The sequence below is a fragment of the Pelmatolapia mariae genome, linkage group LG15 (genome assembly GCF_036321145.2).
Source record: "Pelmatolapia mariae isolate MD_Pm_ZW linkage group LG15, Pm_UMD_F_2, whole genome shotgun sequence".
NCBI classification, from domain to species: domain Eukaryota; kingdom Metazoa; phylum Chordata; class Actinopteri; order Cichliformes; family Cichlidae; genus Pelmatolapia; species Pelmatolapia mariae.
In genome coordinates this window covers 8160368-8182561 of record NC_086240.1, presented here as the reverse complement: position 1 = coordinate 8182561, position 22194 = coordinate 8160368, and the positions used below count along the sequence as shown (strand labels likewise).

At 40.8% G+C, this 22194-nt stretch overlaps 2 protein-coding genes across 2 annotated transcripts; both read left to right on the top strand.

The window, feature by feature from the left end:
• Positions 1 to 1563: 1563 nt before the first annotated feature.
• scml4 (Scm polycomb group protein like 4) lies at positions 1564 to 13414 on the top strand. The gene is made up of 6 exons (XM_063496192.2): positions 1564 to 1780; positions 5729 to 5931; positions 8812 to 8941; positions 11097 to 11309; positions 12408 to 12553; positions 12937 to 13414. Exons 1-6 carry the CDS (start codon positions 1564 to 1566, stop codon positions 13060 to 13062), a joined length of 1035 nt encoding a protein of 344 aa, XP_063352262.2. The 3' UTR covers positions 13063 to 13414.
• Positions 13415 to 17732: 4318 nt separating this feature from the next.
• Positions 17733 to 18538, top strand: LOC134643501 (mitoregulin-like). The gene is made up of 2 exons (XM_063495903.1): positions 17733 to 17994; positions 18226 to 18538. The coding sequence occupies exon 1, from the start codon at positions 17821 to 17823 to the stop codon at positions 17989 to 17991; it is 171 nt and encodes a 56-aa protein (XP_063351973.1). The 5' UTR covers positions 17733 to 17820; the 3' UTR covers positions 17992 to 17994; positions 18226 to 18538.
• The last annotated feature ends 3656 nt before the right edge of the window (positions 18539 to 22194 follow it).

Here is a 22194-nt window from a genome sequence, read left to right as displayed (position 1 = left end):
ACATGCCCAGCAAAGACTTGAATCCCCACACCTATGGCTTTAGAAAATGTGAAGGAAGGCATAAATTTCAGACTTTCAGCAGTGTTTTCATATGTAGTTTTTCCTTCTGATTAAGACTTTTCTATTAATACTGGTCCCCCCCCCACTTAGTATCAAATTGATTCCCATGTGTTCCATGACATCCCTATTATAGAGGGTTCAATTCAGTACAGTTTTATTTATATAACTTTATATTTCAAGGACAGACCTACAACAATAGAGAGAAACCCCCACCAATCAGACAACACCCCTTTTGAGCACTTGGCGACAGTGGGAAGGCAAAACTCTCTTTTGACAGGAAGAAACCTCTGGGTTCAGGGAGGGGCGGCCATCTGCTGTGACTGTTGGGAGTTAGAGGAGGGAGAGAGACAGGATATGAGTGAAATGCGAAGAAAAGAATTTTACAAGGACTCTACACAAAAATCTTTTTTGCTGATGTTCCTTATCTCGTTTTGTTTGTGTCTGAAGGAAATGACTTTCCTCTCTGTCTTCTCCTTCCTGTTGAATCGCTTGAGGACGACAGTGAAGATTAATTACAATATGTTTATTTAGCAAACACAGTCACCTTGTAATATCTGATTGCAATTTAAATAAGTTAATTTTGTCACCAGGCTTAGGATATTTATGACACTGTGACGCTCCCTTCTTCCTCGTCAAATTGTATTTGCTGATAATCCATAGAGCTTTGCAGTGCCAGTCTTTGTATAAGCATAAGCTGCATATAATTAATATATTTTTGTGATTAGACTGATTGGTTTAGAATCCCTGCTAAATTTCCATTGGTGGAAGTCCACATGGAGCCTTCAGGAAAGCAAAAGCAGCTAAAAATTGCAAGGATTATTTAATCTAAGCCTCAGAGCGATAAATATAACCAGGTCCTCTGTAAACTTTAAATAGCAATTAACAAACAACACACAGAAAACAAGATCTGCTTGCAGCGTGGGGTGATAATATGAACATTTCCATTAAGTCTACAAGTTCTCGGCTCTGCTCTTCCCTCTCATTCGCTTTTGTTCCATCCAGTACAAAGAAGACTAAAGCCACGTTAGTTCACATTAATCAGTAATCCAGCACCCTGGAGGCCGAATTGCATTCACTTTACAGCATAAAAGACAAATTGTTCCACATACTTTTATCATTAGCTAAGCCATATTCTCCCATTAACTTCCAGTTTATTCCTTTGACCTCTGAGCGTGCACTAGTATAATTACCCAACCGGCATCCCAATTAATTTTTGTGCTTCTTCTGCTCACCCTGTCCATTTCTTTCTTACTCCATCTGTCCTTAAGTTGCTTGCTTTTTTCCATTTCCACACTCATTTTTGGATTCAGAGGTCTAAAATTAATTTTCAGAAGACTTGATTAATGCTGACAAATGGAATAATGGAAAAACTAAGCATATCAGCCACATGTACAAATTGTTTTTTTTTAAGATAAATACATTTACATATGATTATTTCTGTGCGTTTTCTTTCTGCTCTTCCAGTGTGGTGCATTTTGCCCTCACGCGGTCGACTTTGAGGGCATGAGACTGCGAGGAGGGCGGGACCTTAACCTCGACTCACACTTGGAGCTGGCCCCTGTCACCTGGCTGCCTGGCGCTCTCAGCAAAGGTGTGCGTCTGCGCTTGCGTCAAGATCGGCGTGACCACAGGGGGCGCAGCTGCTGGCATCTGGTTAACTTGGATCCAGAGTCAGAGCCAACCGTGCAGAGTATGAAGATCCAGGACTCCGACACACAAAGTATGAGTTTAATCTAACAGTAATGTTCTGATTAGCTAGAGTGGAAATCAGTACAAGATCTCAGTAGATAAGCAGTTTCTGAAATACACAGACCGACTTGTCTGGTACCAACAATCATGCCACATTCACAGCACTGAGTCAGTACCATGTGATTTCCTATTTACATAAAATGTTATGTTAACAAGCAGGTGAAAAGGTATACCTAACAAAATGGCAGATGATTGTATATCAAAGACAAATATGGATGCTAAATACATAGAGATTCCACTCCAGCCATTGCAACAAAAATAAAATGAAAAAATTAGATATTATTCATAAAATCTAGAATTTTATATAATAGAAATGCATTTTATAATATAATATATAATATTATTAAGGACACACAAAGTAGACAGACATGGCTGGGAGTATGTTTTACATTCTCCTATTACCTTGTGAAGCAGAAATGCATAAAAAAGCAAATTTGTAACAATAAGAAGGATATTGGAAAGATGTTACTAAGTAACATTCTGTCAGTTTGTGTCGCATGTTATAAATAATTCAACATCTACAAATATTTTTGAGACCACAGACCACATCTAAGCCTAGTTTTACATACAGATGTGTGTGTACAGGTGTGTGGCTTAGTCTATGTCAGAGAGCTCCCCCCTCCAAGACCACCGCCATGACCCATAGTTGGTGCAAAGAGCAACACTCCCCACCTCCACTTTTCTCTCTGAAGTGTGCTGTGTAGTTCGAAGGGCTCAGCAGAGATAAGGAGGGGCAGGCGGAGTGTGAGAGCTCGCCTATTTAATACACGCATTGTTGTTTATCCTTTTATTTATTCCCACCTTATCACACGACGCTGGTGCAGAATCCGATTTCACTGTCTGTTACCATGGTGACGCCCTGCCTGAGCTGTAAATAAATTCAGAGTGGGGGGGGTGTTATATTGTTACATTGATTAGAAAACACACACATACACACATATACATAGACAAAAACACACTTATACTAATCTGTTCTGCTGCCAAGCAAGGGTATGTTGTCTTACTGCACTTATTATATGCATGCATTTAGGTTTGTGTGTGTCTGTAAGGCCGTGATTAGACTGTTTGTTTATGTGTGTGTCTAGGTGTGCAGTTTAGTGAGGCATAACTATAACTCACTTTATTGCTGTATCCCCTCTGCGTAAGTGAAAGCGGATACAAATCTCCATCCCCCGAAGCCAGTGATTATGTTATGCTAATCACTGCTGATCGTTGCTGCATGACCGAGTCTGTAACACCGGGCTCCCTCCAACATTTGACTTCCGATGTCCCTCAGCAGGAAAATAAAATCGCATGCAGGGGTCCACTGATTGCTTAATTGTTTTATTAGCCATAAACAAATTAGGCTGCAATCCCAATCGTATTGTGTTTGGAGGTCTGGGTGGGAGTGGTGGGTCCCATGCAATGCTGAAACTCTTTCTGCTTGCCTGCAAAACCCCCCCCCCCCCAAAAACTGGCGCTGTCTCATATTGACTCGGTGAGCGTTAATGGGCTCCCACCCCTCATATCCAATTCTTTTTTAAGTAAAAGATGATTATCTGTTCTGTCTCAGTCTGTCTATGTCTCTAATGTGATGTGTCGTAATGAGACAGGACTGATTGAAGAGGGACATCAGGATTAATCTCACCGCGTAATTACTTTTATGATTTATGGCTCTCACTTCTGCGCACTCAGGCCATTACAGTGCGTGTATGTGTACAGTTTTACAGAGTATTTGTCCTGACCTTGCTGTTTGTTGTCATTGTTGTTTTTTATTATCACGTAGGCTTCACCTGGCCCCTAATATTCACTGTTAAAACATCCCGTGAGCGACGCTTTGCAGCCGACTCTTGACAAATCTCTTTACACGCTCGCAGAGGCCACGAATGCAGGCGCCCTGCGTGCGTCAGGGTTTGAGGCTCCTTCTTGAAAGGTTAACCTGCTTCTGATTGAGTGTTAAAACCCCACAAATACAGCTTGGAACAGGAACCGGCACTGCAACCAGGGCGTAACTAATCGATATGCAGTGAGGGGAAAAGCCCGAGTTGGTACACTTGTAACCTTTAAGAGCAAATAAGCCCTCTCGAGCCTGCTTTCTTCTTCTTTTCTTTTTCTTTTTTACTTTAGAGACTCAGACAAGCCTTTGGCTGGCCCCTTTTCTTTGTCTTTCCATGTTTGTTTTCTTTTTCATTACAGATAAAACAAGAACTGCGTTACATTAGCTGACACAGAAGCCAAAGAAGACTATAAATGAAAGGAAGAGTGTTGAGTTTCTGACAGCAGTGTGATCTTTTATCGCAACCAAAAGGGGCTGTGGGGCTTCTGCTGGAACCGTTTGATGTTTACAGGGAAAATTGATCTCTTTACCTTAAAGCCAGTCTGCATAAGCTTCACGGATTCAAAAGTAATCAGGCAAAGGAAAAACAAATAGCGAGATATTCCAATTTTGGTCTGGACTCTTTAAGAAAATATTCTTCCTGTGCAGAAATTTCTTCTCCAAAAATGAAAAAAAAATGCGCACAGACATTTTACTGTGTAACTCATACGCTTGTAGCACAAAACAGTGCACAGCTTGAATCCCTTGTCACCCGCTCTAAGCCTTCTTTTTTGTTGTTTTTTTCTGAAGACAGGCAAGAAGAACCCCGAGATGCAGCAACTGTAATTACATTACTGTCCCACACTGCCACACACACACACACACACACACACACACACACACACACACACACACACACACACACACACACACACAGACAGTGCTTTGAGCTCAGCACGTCTGCCGGCTGCCGCGGGATGTTAGAGGCGTGTTGCTATGGTGACTGAAAGGGGACACACAGGAAGGGGGTTAGGGTAGAAGAGAAAGAGGAGGAGGGGGTTGTGTCAGAGATTGAGGAAGAGAGAGAGAGAGGCACGCGGAGTTGCCGGTGTCTTGACAGTCAGTGTGTGGCAGCGGAGGACAGCAGCGGCAGACTGCTGGAGCAAGCGAGATCTGTCAGAGAGGAGAAGGGGGGGGGGACATCCATAAATCTGCTGCTGAGGTGAGGCATCACAGAGACGGCAATTAGCACAGACAGCTGTGTGCATGGTAAGTAACGCTCAGCAGGTCATTTCGAAGCTTTTTCTATTTGAGGAAAAGAGAGAGAGAGAGAGAGGATGGAAGGCATCGTACGTATTCACGTGGTCTGTCTGCCTCTGTTCCTGTTTCTCTCTCTCTCTCTCGCTCTCTCCCTCTGCAGAGGCAAATACTTTGCAGACTGTTGTCTGTCTGCACTGGAGTCAAGTTGCATCAAGGCGTTGTTTAGCCATTTACAGAAATGAAAGAGTAATGTGCCGCTGACCGGGTAAATTGGCATTAGAGCTCTGAGAAGTAAAGCACAGAGCTTCATGTTCAAAGGCAAAGTCAGCTGATTCTTTTGCATAATTAAAAAACCCCAAACAAAATAATATGGATTGATTGATTGACATAGATTGAGAGAGGCAGTGTGGATGAATAGCACTGAATCAAACACTTGAAAGTACTGCCTGTGCGTGTGTAAATGTGTGTGTGTGTCTGTGTGACAGCGCACTTCATTGATTGTTTGATAGTGTGTGTGGGTGTTGTGGGTTTCATTTCCTCTGTTTGTGTGTCTGCCTGCTTGCGGGGCTTTGTCTCTCTCTCTCTCTCTCTCTCTTTCTCCCTCTCTCTCTTAGTGCAGTAATGATATTTATTGCAATCTTTGCAGCTGGAGAGTTGGGGGGGGAGGGGTGGAGTAAAGTACAAAGCTTTATGTGGCTTTGTTTCTACTACTTCCTATATTTTCGGTGTGTTTCGGAGGAGGGGGGCGGTGAGTGTGTGTGAGTGAGCCTCTGAGTTTCCACTGTGATTTGCAGCTGAGCAGTGTTGCACGCTTTTTTAAAAGCTGCCAGTTTGAGTTTGATAATCTCTCCCGCTGTCTCTCAGGTCTGATGAGTTCCTTGTCCGCCGGCTCAGAGATGCAGGCTTCCGCTCTTGACCCACAGTTCATACCGGGGCCCCAAGGTAAGGTGCCTGGCAGGAAGCGAGGACGCCCTCCTATCCGAAAGCTGGAGTTCCAGAGCCACTATGTTGAAACTCTGTCGCCCCTTAAGGTCCCGAAGAAAAGAGGCAGGAAGCCTGGCTTTAAGGTCAGTTTAATTTTTTAGTTTAATCATGTAGATGGGCATTCCTTTCATAGAAGAGGGAAACAGTGTCTACACAGCAGTGCAGGAGTCTTTGTTGGTACAGCATATGATCATATACAGTACTGAGTATAGGTCATCTCTGTGTTGAGGCTGCTAATCTATACGTATTTCCCTGAACCCTTGGTGGTTACACATACAAACCACTTCCCTCACATATGTGATCAACAACTGAAAAATGCTTTTAATGCATTTTTCTTTTTTCTTTTTGCACAGAGTGCACTCCGTTGAGTCTTCCTGTGAGCAAACACAGTTGAATTTTCACACAGTTTTCATGTTGTCATGTTGTGTTTCCATTCCTTTGAATGACTAAGGCATTATATTTCTTGTGAAACATATACTTAACCTAGCTTTCATTCTTTATTTTGAATGTCTGTATGCATGATGACCCACTATTTTCATCACCTACTGTGCTGGGTAGTCTTGAGGCACTCCTCATTCCTTGCTATCAGCTGAAAACTTGGCATATGTCATTGTGGTGTGCAGTTAATCCTTAAAAAACGGAGAAAACTGGACAAGTGGATGACATAAGAAGCAGTGGTAGGCCTAAAAAACTATCCGCAGCTGATGAACAGCATCTGAAAGTGATGTCTTTAAGAAATACGATGCAGATGTCTTGGTTTTCAGAACGACAATGATCCCAAACGTTCTGCAAATGTAGTAAAAGCATACCTGGATAGATAAACAATCAACAGAACACCATGAGTCATGGATTGGCCTCCCCAGAGCCTGGACCTCAAAATCTTTGAAGCAGTGTGGGATCATCTTAGCTGGGAACGCATCAAAAAGCAGCCAACATCCAAAGAAGAGCTTTGAATGTCTTCCAGGAAGCCTGGAGAACTATTCCTGAAGACTTCTTAAAGCAATGAAGAGAAAGCTTGCCTATGAGAGTTTAGGCTGTGTTGAAGAATAAAGGTGGGAGTATAAGCTTATCAGAATAGTAGAGACTCAATATTTTCCTTTATATACTATTTCCATTTGTATTTCCACAGTTTTCAATAAATCGTTGCACCTATAGTTTCCATGTTCCTAGCAAACTATCAAGAAATTATGGGTGGCTCAGTACTATATAGTACGTGAATGAATGGAATACCGTATCCCATGCTCATGAATGAGGTGTCTAAGGAACATCTTAAGGGAACTTCTTAAACTTTGGCATAAACATTCAACACGCATAACCATCAGTAATAAATTTGCCAAATTGACTGTGAGCTCACAAAACATGTTTTTGGGCATAAATTGAGAGTTTTCATAGAATTTCAAAAAGGATAAAATGATGAAGTGATGACATCCATCCATCCATCCATCTATCCATTTTCTTCCGCTTATCCGGGGCCGGGTCGCGGGGGCAGCAGCCCAAGCAGAGAAGCCCAGACCTCCCTCTCCCCAACCACCTCCTCCAGCTTATCCGGGGGAACAACAAGGTGTTCCCAGGCCAGCCGAGAGATATAATCTCTCCAGTGTGTCCTGGGTCTGCCCTGGGGCCTCCTCCCGGTGGGACATGCCCGGAAAACCTCGCCCAGGAGGCGCCCAGGGGGCATCCTTATCAGATGCCCAAACCACCTCAACTGGCTCCTTTCGATGTGGAGGAGCAGCGGCTCTACTCTGAGCCCCTCCCGAATGGCCGAACTTCTCACCCTATCTCTAAGAGAGAGGCCAGCCCACTTCGGAGGAAGCCCATTTCCGCCGCTTGTATTCGCAATCTCATTCTTTCGGTCACTACCCACAGCTCGTGACCATAGGTGAGGGTAGGGGCGTAGATCGACCGGTAAATTGAGAGCTTCGCTTTTACACTCTGCTCTCTCTTCACCACGACAGACCGGTACAGCATCCGCATCACCAATCCGTCTGTCGATCTCCCGCTCCCTTCTCCCATCACTCGTGAACGAGACCCCGAGATACTTAAGCTCCTCCACTTGGGGCAGAAGTGATGACATTTTGTATGAAAAAAGTTAAAGCTGGTAAATGTATCTCGGTATGGTATGTATTGATTTTTATACACTCACCAGCCATTTTAGCAGGTATAATTCAGTTGTTTGTTAAGGAAATATTCAATCAACCAATCGCTCAACACTAGCTCCGTGCTTTTAGCCATGTAGACATGGTTACGCCAGTGTGAATGTTTGCACCAAAATTTGGTGCAAACTACATGAAAGCATGGATCCATGCTATCTTGTATCAGCATTTCAGCTTGTTGTTAGTGGTGAAATGGTATAGTAGATATTTTCTTTGCAAACTTTGGGCCCCTTAATACCAACACAGCCTACCTGATTATTATTGGTGACCATCCCTATCCCTTTATGACCTGCTGGCTGCTCTGGGCACCATGTCACAAAAATCAGATAATCTCTAACTGGTTTTGTGAACATGACAGTGAGTTCACTGTACTGTAATGTGGTGGAGCAGGAGATCCACATCATAGATGTGCAGCTGACAAGTCTGCAGCAACTGTCTGATGCTCTCATGTCAGTATGGACAAAAGTCTCAGAGGAATGTTTCCAACATTGTTGAATCCATGCAACAAGGAATTAAGGCAGCTCTGAAGGCAAAAAAGGGCTTAACCAAGACTGTATTTAATAAAATGTCTGGTGAGTTTATCTGTTGTGGTTGCCTGCCTGCTTTTAAACAAAGCTCACAACAAGATGCTTTTGTCCTCAGCTGTAAATCTACAGTAATGTGCTTTAGCCTAGCCCATTAACCAGACTTTATAGTATGTGCTGCATTATAGGAACTCTATAGCTATAGCTAAGGATTTTCTTTCACCCATGTCAGTTTTCAACATGCAGAACCTCTAATTAGCGACTGCATGTGTATGTTCCCCTGTAGCTGAAGCCCCGGATGGTGATGTCCCCTCTAGCCAATTCTCCTCCCAGCAGCACACCAGAGCCAGAGATGGGCTCCATCCCACAGGACGCTGCCATCGTCCCCCATTCTGCCACACCACAGGTCCTGACAGGTAAAAAGACACAAAGACACGCACAGTTATAATTATCAGTTTTTCCATAAAGAAGCTTGGCCATTAATAATAACGATAGTGGAGAAATAAGCCATTCATTAAAGATAAACATACATATTCCAACATACACATAATCAACCATACGGTCTCACATTCATTCACACATATGCATGCAAACAGATGTAAACTATGGCCCAGAATAATAGGAAGAACGATTAAGGGAAAGCTAACCAATGGTGGTTTTTCAAAATGTGATTCTCATTGTGCATTCACTGGTTGAAGTGATGGTGTGACTTTGTGGCCTCCCCCTTCTTCTTTTTTGTTTGTCTACTTCTTGTATTATCTCCCACCACCACCCCCACAACCCTCCATCCTTTACTACTCTGCCTTTGATAACATGCTTCTGTCTATTTTTTTCCAGTGTGATGTCTCATTTTTGTTTTCTAAATACACTAGTGACTGGTTTTCCCTAATTTATTTATCTAATTTAAACCACAAGTATATGTGGATTTATTTAGGATAAAGGGCTCACACCTTCACACATAACCCAGTTACATATTTTGTTTTCCCTTCCAATCTTCCCAGCCTCTTTTCCTTAGTTGCTTAGAAAATAAGATTTTTAAAAGTACGAATCTTAAATATTCTTTTAAATAAGAAACAAAAGTCATACAACCATGCTTTCTTTCATTTTAAAAACATCTTTCCCACCCTAAAGATTTGCCTTGCTTTGAATAAGCAAATATTTAAAGGCTGCCTTAAGTGTATTTAAGGTTAGAGGGGGGAATCTCATGCGTCAAGGACCAGCCGTTTGCTCTTTGTTCATGCAAATCATGAAAAGTGTTTGATGTCAGACTGTAGACACAGAGAAGAAGTGCACATGCGCATATGCATGCAGACAAAAAATCAGCACGATCCCCGTGGTGCCACCCAGACAGATATTGATATTTTTTTTCCTCCAGTGGAAAAAAAGCATTTCAGGAGCATTTATGTATATTGGAAGTATTCATTTCCTTTTGAGTGACTAATCTTCTAAATCTTATTTTTAACATGCACATATATATAGTATGTGCCGCAGTAATACGTTATGATGTAAAGATCAAAGACGGCTTTTTGACTGTTGCAATGAACTCGTAGATATGCAGCAAAATACTGCTTATATATCTAACTGCTTATATTTGAAAAGTATCAAAATACATTCTGTAGGGCATGTGTGCCTTATTGTGTGCATGTGGGGCTGTGTAATCCTTCAAATTTGCATGCCCAGATCTTAATCATAATTGATTTTTCAGAACACAATAGCAGTACATTTAACCTTTGCATGAGCATAATGCAGAAGTAATGCAAAATCATCTTAGTAGCATATTTCGATGTTATAAATCTGTCATTAGGAAAATCTGTATCTGCCTGGTTCTGACTTAACTTGCAAGCATTTACATTATTGACAAGCTGAAAAGCTGGCACAAAGGGAGCAGACTCTGAGGAATTACTGACTATCTTTCATCCATTTCAGATCCATACAGTTACGGACCGCGGGGGCTTTAATGCAGCTTACCTAAAGATTAGCTTTGTATTTATTATACAGTTCTTTCTTTATTATTCTAGTCTGGTGAAAGAAAGCTGTCTAATATACTATATACACCCAAAGGCTTTATACTAGTCTGAAAATAGAGTAAGATATTAAGTTATTTTTTTTCTTGACTCATTGTAAATTTCATATGGTCATCACAGAGTCCTTCTACTTTTTGTATCTATTGCCCAGTTTGAACAATACAGCCACACTTGCAGTGTTTTGAGGCTATACATTGAGCTTTATGCAATGATTTTTAAGCTATAATAGCTTGTACTATGTTCAGCATCTTTTTGCTTGTTAATATCAACTAGCGCCTAACACAGTCTAAAGCTGAGGCCAACAGAAATGTCATTAGCTTTTTAATTTAACCTTGATTTTTTGCCATTGCCTCAGTGCGACACAGGCATATCAAGCTTTCATGATAATCCATGAAAGTCGTTTCATTCAGGGTTGTTAGGGTACATCCTCTGATAACCATGATGGGATATCTCACAGTATAATTGCAATGGTCATGTTAAAAACAGCAACATTTCTTTTAGTTGGGTTTGGCTTTAACAATGCCACTTCCTGTACTTCCCTCCCCAGCGGAGACGCCATTGGCTGATGATTTTTTATGTGACCCACCGGTGGACTCGAGGCGCTATGCTATAGATCCCAGTGACTCTGCATTCAGCGTCACAACATCACAGTATCAGACGAAGCAGTCCTACGGTTACCGTGGCAGCAGTTGCTCTGCTACAGCAGGCATGTGCAGACAAGCGTCAAGCCCAGGAAGTCACCAGGAAGGAAACAGAAATGGTGAGGCTATAAATTATTGCCAGGTGCACTTCCATGCACATCACCTGTGCCATTAGTGTTGGTTTATACTTGCATTGTAATTATGTTATCCACATCTTTAGAGATGAAATTATTTGGACCAACGAAGGCCCAGGTCACTCATCATTCAAGAGATGTTTGCATTTATTTTCATACGCATTTCTTTAACATCTGCCTACATCTATAGTTGTGCTAGTTTACAGCATAATAATGGCATTTGTGCTGTAAGTGGTTTGGGATGGGTAATGTCACAGTTTCCATCATAGATCTGCCCAAGTAAAGGCACACAGTTAGTGTGCTGCACCTTTAGTGTGAGAAACCCTGGAGTTTTTTAGCTTCAATATAATTGAATTCTGTGCAATGCAAAAAGATTAACCTGAGACCTCTACCTAAATATGCTGAGATCAGAAATCTCTGGAAGACCCATGAGAAGAAGCTTGGCATAAGTAGTACACATGCTAATACTGCCTAAATTCAGTGTGACTCGAAGGTAACACTTTGTAAAATTGTAATATACAATTTTTAATTGTTGTTTTCCCTAATTAATCGGTTAGCCTAGGAGGTGACAGTGTCTCTGTAATGTTTCCTTCAGACAGAGCCAGGCCAGCTACTTCTAGCATTTTCCAAATCGTCATTATCACAAGCATTGTTTTGCCGACTTGTTTTGAAACGATGAGTTGAGAATTTTGGCCGACGCCATCTACGTTATTCGAAACAGGAAGTAAGGAAAGAGAGGGGTTGATTGGCTGAGAAACCAAGTATTCTGCTCAGTAACTTTTTACTCACAAGCTAAATTACACCCTCTTTCATCATCTATGTAAATCTAACTGGGTGAAATTTCAAAATAAAAGACTGCTGCCTATTAATAAAACTCAAAACTAGCGATTGAGACATTATCTCTTAAGTGTTTACAGAAGCCAAAAAAATCCAGATGAGCAGTAAAGGCTCTTTCGCATCACTTCAGAGTCTATAGACTGTGTTCTAAGTTCTTTTCAGGCAACATTATGAGACCATCAATTTTGTTTTTTGGGTTTTTTTTAGAATAAAAATTCACCCTGCCTGTCCTCTTTTGCTATCTAGCCTACAGCCCGATGTCAGATGCCGGAGAGTGCAAGCGTCCTGTCGGTAAGGACCCTTCCAGCTGGGGTGTAGAGGATGTGGTTTGGTTCATTAAAGATGCTGATCCCCAAGCTCTGGGACCCCATGCGGAAGCATTCAGGAAGCATGTAAGTCCGACCCGCTTAATGCCGTGTAACTTAAATACTAAATGTACTGGAACTGAGCTGATTTCCCAACATGCACTGCGGCACAGCTTACAAGAAGCAGGGTATGCTTTCTATTTAAAAATCTCTTATATGACAGCTGTAGCTCAATTTATCTGTCACCCAGCGCCCTGTGGTCCTGAATGTAAATGAGCTGAAATGGAAACTGCATGAATATTATTAAAGAATTTTTAAAGCACACAAAGGTTTGTCCCCGAGCCTTTTAAATAAGTCACTGTGCTGCCTCCATTTCTCACACAGCACTTGGGTGGAATATTTAAAGTAACCCATTTTTTTAAATGTATTTTTTTTCTGTTGCTTTACAACTATATCTTGCTATATTCCAGGAAATAGATGGGGACGCCCTACTCCTTCTTAAAAGCGAGATGATGATGAAGTACCTGGGATTGAAGCTGGGACCAGCGCTCAAACTCTGCTACCACATCGACAGGCTTAAGCAGAGCCGGTTGTGAGCCGAGTCCTCGATCGCCTCGTTAATTTTTAAGAGCAACGAGTCGGTGCCGATTCCCGAAACCTTTCTAAGTCATCAGCAATACATCACGAACGTCTGATCCAAATATATGCTGGCTTTTACTACATTTACACCACACTTTGTCCACAGATTGGACACTGTGACTGTACATGTGAGGACTTTTAAGAGCTCAAACAGTTATTTTACTTTTGTCTCTCTTTACTTTATACCTGAACTGCTTTAGATTGTAAATAGTTTGTCGCCAAACAGATGGCAGCTACGGTATATTGAAGTACGACCTTTAATAATCATTTTTGAGCTTGGGCATCGTTAATTTGTGCAGATCATAATCACTGGATACTGTATTATATCATAATAAATTTCTAGGGTGCTTTACCTCAGTAACACATTTAAACTTTACAAAGTCTTGCTGCTGGACTTTTAAGATAGTCCATTTTATCCTCACTTGGTCACGTTTATCCAGGTTGAAGTTGGTGACATGACATGAATTAATAACTCAAACTGTTCACTAAGTCGATTTGGAAGTCTGTTTCAAGATAATCTAGAACAAAACAGTGCTGTTACTGAGCCATTTTGAGGGCAAAGTTCTCAAACATCTCTGAACTTGCGCACTTGTTGGCCAAGCAAATGGTCTATATGCCAGAGACTTGACAATACAAAGTGGACATTTATAATACTGGAATGTGTAAAACTTCATGAGAAAGGAGTGATAGAGCTCATACTTGGGAAAGGTCTTAAAAAATAAAGAAATAAAGAAAGAAGTGATTTGTTAATGTGAAGATTCTGACCACAAACCACACCGGAGCTCAAGTGAAGCGATCAAGATTTTTTACCAGTCGTAGATGTCTGTAATCACACAGTGCTCATAATGACAGGAAGGAAATATGACTACTTTTTTCCACTGGGGTTGCAATGTAGCATGAGACAAAGCAAATTTAATAAACCTCGTACAACTGGGTGCTCACCGAAACAGATACTACCACTACAATCACTACATTTTACAACATATCTACTCGCAAACTTCACCTCTGTGACTTCCTTCAGGTTACATTCTTCTCATACGTTACCTCTTCAGTCATTTTGAATGGAGCAGCATTTCATCCTTTAACTGTTAAAAAGGGAAACTGCTGTATGTAAAATGTCTCGCGCATTAACATTGTGGGGGTTTTTTTTGGTTTCTTTTAAACATTGCCGTGTCAGAATCAGGGCTATGCAGCCACCAAATAGAGTTTTCTTGTGTGACATTGTACAAAAGGTAGTCATACACAGTATTTGTCAAACTTGGTTAAACAATGCCTTTTTTTTAATGTGTACAGTACTTGTTACTTACTTTAATCTTGTTTTTTTTTCAATGCTTCAATGCTTTGTTTGTACACCACAGAATGATTAGTATCTTTTATGATTTAAAAAAAGAAACAGTTTCACTTTATCAAACTTGATTTTAAAGACGTGCAAGAAATGAACACAAACATTTAGCACATGAGCTATTTTAACAAATTTAAGAATCTCTGGATGTTGTCAATTTTTGAGTTAGTGACCTATGTTAATTGAATTTTGATGTTCTTTACTGTTTGATACTTAAATAAACCCGGCTTTATTTTAATCCTGTCTCTGATTTCACTGGATTTTGTGCTGTTAGTCAACATAAAGGATGAGAGATAAAATTTTGTTTATTTATCTGAAATAGGAGCTGTATGGTAAAACACACAAAGCAGGATTATCATAGCCAAGGAATTGAGAATATAATATTTCTGGGATATCAGCATGTATAGAAAATTACCAATGACAGAAATAATACTATCACTTGAATTTATTTAATTGAATTTCTTCTCTTTTGGGAAAACTATTTGTAAGTATAAATATACAAAGGTTTGCAAAAAGTACATTTACAGGAGGAACTACTGTGAAGTGAGGCACTTATAATACATCCAGAGAAGCTACTCAGCCATGGAAACCCATGTCATGAGGTTCTTGGTGCACAGTTTTGTGTTGATAGTAATGCCACGGTAGGTTTGAAACTGCTGTTATTGAATCAGCAGAGCGTGGATGACTTTTACACACCTCAGCACTCGGTGACCCAGCTCTGTAACTTTATGTGGTCTGCCACGTGGTCTGGCTGACTTGCTGTGGTTCCTAAACACTTCCACTTTGCAATAATACATATTGCAAAGTAGACAGAACTGCACTTTGCAAATCAAATGATCACGTTCACATATGGTGCAAAGGCTAGAATGCACTGGTGCTGCAGGTTTTATCCCACAGTAGAATATCAGATTGCTTATCAGTATTTAGTAAAACCTTTCGCTGCGAAAACAGGCTACAACAAGCAACCACAAATTGCATTCCAATTTTCAGATTTTTTCTTTGCACTTTCAATAACTAATATTACTATTATTACTATATATATATATATATATTTTTTTTATTGTTTATTTTATTTTCACTTGCTGAATACGGGACAGACTTGACTGGAGGAGAGAATGTGGAGAAAGAAAGAGGGAAAGAAAAAAACCTGAGAAGAGGGACGGGGAAAAAGGGCAAAAAACAAAAACCAACAGAATAAGCAGACAAAAAATACATATATCGATCACCTGGATCACCTGTTGAGAAAGAAAAAAGAAAGCAAGCAGAAGAAAACGAGAGTAATAAACAAGATCACAATGATATATGAGAATATGACAGTAAATACTAAATATTAAACATTATTGTGCAGCACGTGAGATCGACAGCGCACAGTGTGCTTTGAGGTAGGAGCCAAAAAGGGTGTAATTTGTGTGTGTGATCACCCGTGTGTACACCTGTGAGCATGAACACGCTTGTTTTTAAAAGGTTCCTTCATGTAATGATCTGCTAGAGGGTGTGGGGGGCCACTGCCCCGACCTCCAGGGCATGAAGCAGGTATGGAGGAGATCAAGACTCCAGACATCCAGAGGCCCCCAGAACACAAGAGACCAAGGAAGACCAACAGAGGGGCAGCCGCGCCACTATCCCAGAAAGAGCTGAGGAGAGTCCCAGATGAGGGGTCACTCAGCAGCCGCGGAGCAGAAGCCAGGGGGGGTTGCAGTGACGTGCCCGTGAGCTCCACCGGCAGCCAGCTGTGCCTGAGTGGCCGAGCCCCGGGCCGTGAGGCCGAGGGCACCCCATCCCCAAAGTGGCCCGAGCGAGCCCCAGGCTCCAGGCCCCAATAAGCAGCCGCCAAGGAGTGAGCCGGTGGGTACCTGGGCGCCCACCCCCGGAGACAGAGAACCACCAACGCACCGATGTCTGAGGGCGTCCGCCACCGGCAGGGGAAGTGGTGGGGGGAGATGGGCCTCCAAACCTTGGAGGGCCTGAGATGTCCTCAGAGAGGTGGCGTCTGATACCCAACCTGACATATAGACACAGACAAACAGGCACACACAGATACAAACATCCATTCCCACCCTCATGCTCTCATATACAATTGCTCAACACTCACCCAACGTGGAGACAGACATAGAGAGACGCTGTACACACAATCACACTCCCCAAGCGTACTCTAAGCCCCGAGTCTAGGTACCCTTGCCCCTGGAGGGGGCAAGGGTACCTATATATTACTAGTATATATATTACTATATTACTATATTACTATATTACTAATAAGTGTTCATTTAAGCTGTGATTTGATTGTTGATATAGAAACACATGATGAAGGGATATAAAAACTGAAAAAACCAAACAGGTCATTTACAGATTCAATTATAAAAAGAAAAGATTAATCAATTATAGCAGAGGCTAAAAGCATCACAAAGGGAAAAATTCACAAACCTCAGCGACACAGGAGGAAGTCACTGCTACACTCACACGCCACTTTATTAGGTAAATCTTGCTATTGCTTTTAGCTTCGGAACAGCCTTAACAGTTCATTGCACAGATTCAATAAGGTGCTGGAAACTTGGCTCGAGATTTTGGTCCATGTTGACATGACAGCATGACAAGATTTGTTGGCTGTAGATCCATGATGCAAATGTCATACTCCACCACATTCCAAAAGTTGCATACCTTGGTTGTAACGAGTGGTTATTTGAGTTACAATTGCAGCTTGAAGCAGTCTGGCCATTCTTCTCTGACCTCTGGCATCAACTAGGCATTTTCACCCAAAGAACAGCCACTCACTGGATATTTTTTTCTTTCCAAACAGAGTAGCAGTATCTAAAATACTCAGACCAACAACAATAGCACATTCAAAGTCACTTAAATCCCATTTCTTCCCCATTCTGATGCTCAGTTTGAACTTTACCATGTTGTTTTGACCATGCATACATACCTAAATCCATTCAGCTGCTATCCTGTGATTGGGTAATTAGAAATATATATTAATGAGTAGCTAAACAGGTGTGCCTAATAAAGTAACCAGTGAGTCTATGATATTTAAAAGCATATCTGTGTTTGAAAAAAGTATCTAGAAATTAGAAGAAACACTGTAGTAAACACTTAGTCAGTATTCAACACTTATAAGAAGAATAGTCTCAATAAAGAATGTATTTATTTAGTTAATTGGGTATTTAGGCACTTAGTTGCTATTTTCTCAACTTTAGCTTGTCTGCTAACCTTCTGCTACACACTTCAGCCCAGTAGGTGGCACGCTTAAGCAGTTAGCTAATTGCCAGTAAACCCAGCACAAGAAGAGTGAAGAAGAAAAAGATTCGCAGGAGTTCACTTCCTGTATTAAGATATTCATGCTTCCACAAATGTGTGCATCTGTCAGACAGAGGTGAACATGGCAGACGTCTCGGAGAGGACACTACAGGTCGCCGTTGTGGTTTCTTTCGCTGCCGGCTTCTTGGCGGGGTGGCAGGCTAACAGAATGAGGAGAAGGTTTCTGGACTGGAGGAAAAAACGACTCCAGGACAAGCTATCAGAAACACAGAAGAAACTGGATTTGGCTTGAATGGTAATGCCATATTTATGACGACACTTGGAAAAGAGTGACCGCATGTCACACTTTTCCCTGTTGTTGACTTAGAGTTACAGAGCTTAGATATGTCGGTTAGTAAATCTTCGAGTGGACAGAAGTGATGCGTATTATTTGCTGTTATTTGCACAATATCGCTGTGATGAATTTATATACGTAATACAAGTCACTGTTGTCACAGTTTGTCTAAAAATGTGTCTTTCCTGTAAGGTCTGCGGTATGAGGCTCTTGGATCCTGGATGTGGATGCTACACCATGTGTGTGACCGAGGGAAGGAAATCTGAAGATGACCTACCTGTGTGCTGCACTACCTGTATTTGTCTGCCACACCTTTCAATTTAAGACTCTTAATTCGCTTTAAACCAGTTCCATGAAAATGGAAGCAGCAGCATTTTGTTGTTGTTCTGCTAACAAAATGGGAGTGGTGGACCTGTCCCTAGTGCTGTTCTCTGCCAACATGTCTCCATCTCTGTATTTGTCAAATCAGGTCAAATAAATTATTTTGTTCCTTTTTTTTCCCCTATGTTGAAAGTCGTTATTCCACAATGATGTTCAGGACTTCAGATAATGTGATGATATATTATTGAAGCTGGCACTACACTCTTACGCCTCAAAAGTTACCTAAACTATTACAAATAAGTAAATCCTTATAGCATAGGAACTCACAATGAAAGGAAAACACGCAGCACTCTTGCCTTCAGCCTAGTCAACTTTAACTGACGTTTCTATCGATAAAAATTTATTATGTGAATAACTGCGCCATCTGCTGGATGAAAGCCAACGTCACCTTAAACAGCTCCGTTGGGAGCCACATTACTGCTGTGTAGATGATTACACTAATTGATTTTTTTTTGTGTGTCATTTTGTCCAATACTCATAGGAAAGGATCAAAAGGTAGAGGTTATATTTAAAATACAGCATTATGCAAAATTTTTCAGGTACCTGTGAATTCTTGATATTTTGCTAGTAAAATGGGCAAAGGGTGCAGCAGTTTATTGGCTAAAGCAGAATGTTTACAGTTTTAAAAACGTGGAAAATCAGTATTTGGTATAACCGTCTTTGTTCTTGTTCTTCCTAAAGAGCATTCAAGGCTTTTCTTTTGGCATTGGCTGCCTTTTGTTCTGTTCTCTGCTAAAATGAACCCACACTGGTTCAATAATGTTAAGGTCCAGGCTCTGAGGAGGCCAATCCATGACCGATAGTGTTCCACTGTGTGTTTTTCTATCCAGGTATGCTTTCAGTGTTTTGGCAGTGTGTCATTCATAATTCCATCAATTTTTGACAACCTCTCCACAACACCACTGACTGAAATGCAGCCCCAACGCCTCCACTATGTTTTACAGATAGCTGTTGCAACTCTATGTTGTGCCTTTCTCATGACCTCCTATGTACATACTGACAACAACTTCAACCAAAAGTTTTAGATTTGAAGACATCTTTCTATAAGATACCACTGATGGCATAACTCTCTTTTCTCCCTGTTTCCCTTCCCTAAGAATGGCTTCTTGACAGCCACCCTTCCACTGAGACATTTCTGATGAGGCTTCAGTGAACAGTAGAGATGCCAGATGGATCTTTCAGGTGCTGTGTCACGACTTTGCTAGGTTTTGTCTTATTACTTTGGGACATAAAATTGCATGTGTGTGTATGTGAGATTATTTATGACATAATACCGATTTCTGGGGAATCATTTCTCATATATCTCCACATAACAAGCACTACTTGGATTTTATTGACTCGTTGTGTAATACCACAGTTTTTTTTCTTCTTTCTCGTTTTTGCATTTTTTTCCCTGTTATTTGATGCCAATCATGTATCCATGGATTACTCACAGAAAAGATGCAAGAATCTGGGATTTTTCCTGGATAGGGGAATCGAAATGGATTTGCATTTATATAGCAGTTCCTAGTCTAACTGACCACTCAAAGCACTTTAGACTACATGCTGTTATTCTATACACTGTAAGGGATTTATCTACCTCACATCCATGGCTTTGATAGAAATCTAAAGGCAAACTCAGAACTGGGAAAAATACTAGAGTCGCTGTCTAGGCTGTAGACGTTGATGGCGATTCAGTAACACAATTACTAAAACCAATTAAGTTATCCAAAACTATGACTATTACTGGGATAATATGGTTTACACACCTCAATCCGGCACAATTTGCCATTTTCACAATTGTCATGGTACCCTACTGTGCCCCAGTGTCCCTGGGAGACATAAAACCTGGAGAAAGTACTAGCTAGTAAAACTAGCTCCTGTCTGGTGAACACCAGCATCTTCAAAAGTGCCAACTACCACAACCAGCCACAAAAAATGATATCTTACATCTGTACCTGTGTTTTGTATCTAAATACACATTTACACCCTTCATGTTGATTTGCCATGACTTCCATTGGCCTGAAGTTGTGCACCCTCACAGCTTATCTATAGGTGGTGCTAGTGATCTTTGTTAGTTCATGCTTACAAATCAAGTTTTTGCCTACAGCATTCCAGTCACTGGCTCTGAAATTAGATCTTGTGAGCAGATCTCTCTTTTTCATCATCACCAGTCTAGCGGGCCTATTACTATGTCTCAACAAGCTTTTGGCAAGACTTTAAAAAGTCCTTTTTTTCCTGAAGCACTTCATCAGTGGCTTGATGAGAAAGAAGGTGGAGAGGATAGTGAAGGGGGATCAGGAGAGGTTAAGCTGACAGATAAATGTTTTAAAAAAAAAAGTGTTCTCTGGGTTTCAACTATTTGGATGTCTCGGTTTATTTATTTGTTTTATACAGCACTCAGAAAAAATATACTAAACATCAAAATCCTTCTGAATCTGCCAGGGCTCAGCATCAATTTGTTCTGTGTGGACATTTTAAGAGATTCGTGTTAAAAGGGATACAATTAACGGTAATTTCTAAGGTTGGCTTTTAATTACCTTGATTACTTTAATTAACATGCTAACTCTAAAGTTAAGGTTTGGGTCATTAAGTTAATGTGAAGCTTTTAAATTAAGCTGTGTAAAACTATCAACAGTCCCTGTATAAATTATTTTTTAATGATTGCAGTGATTTGCAAATCTCACAAAGCCATATTTTACTCACAATAGAACATAGGAAAGACATCAATCAATCAGCTGGCTGTTTAAACTGAGACATTTCACTATGGCAAAAAAACATTAGCTTATTACTTTGGTCATCTTTGCAGCTGGACATCATACTTTTTTTTAACGTTGATTTATTAATTATTGTTGCCACTCCTGCCCATTAAGGATTAGTTCCAGTGCTTTATTCTGTGTTATCAGGGGCTGAAATGTGTTAGTTTTTTCAATTACATTAAATATATGTAATTGTGAGTGCTAAGGCTCTTAATAAAAGAAGAATATTGTGCCATTTTTCTCTGACATAAGATGCTACCTTCTCCTTTCATTTCATGAGGCGCCAAATGTTTTCAGTTGATGCAGGCAGGCCAGATCAGCACCTGCACTCTTCTACTGCAAAGCCACACTCTTGTAATAGATGCAGTTTAGCTCTGTCTCGCTAAAATCTGCAAGGTCTTCCCTGAAAAGACGTTTTCTGGATGGGAGCTTATATTGCTCTAAAACCTGTAGATATCTTTCAGCATTGATTGTGGCTTTCCACTAATGTTTCTACATAACAAAGCTTTAAACTACATTTGTACATGGCACAGACAGTGATTTTTTGAAGTGTTCCTGACCCCATGCAGTGGTTTCCATGCCTGTTTTTAAGGTTGGAAGATCACAGATGTCCACTACTGATGTTCAGCCATGTCCCTTACGCACAGAGATTTCTCCAGATTGTCTGAATCTTTTGTTGGTATTATGCATTTTAGATGATGAGATATTCAATGTCTTCAGAATTTCAAATTTACAGGAATTACACTAATATTTACAGATGAAGACTGATGAAACTCTGCCTCTCTAAGATGCTCTTTTTTATATGCACTCAAGTTACTGACTTGTTGAATATTGACCTGAATTAGTTGAAAATGGTTCCTCCAGCTGTTTCTTTGTTGTACCGCTTGATTTTTCCAGCCTTATGTTTCCCCTGTAACAGTTTTTATCATAATGCAGTGTATGGCAGCCCAGGCAGGACCCAATAGCAGGACTCAGAGGGAAAAAGGATTAACTGAAAGATGCAGATGAATTTAGAAACTTAATTATACACAAACTCAGACAA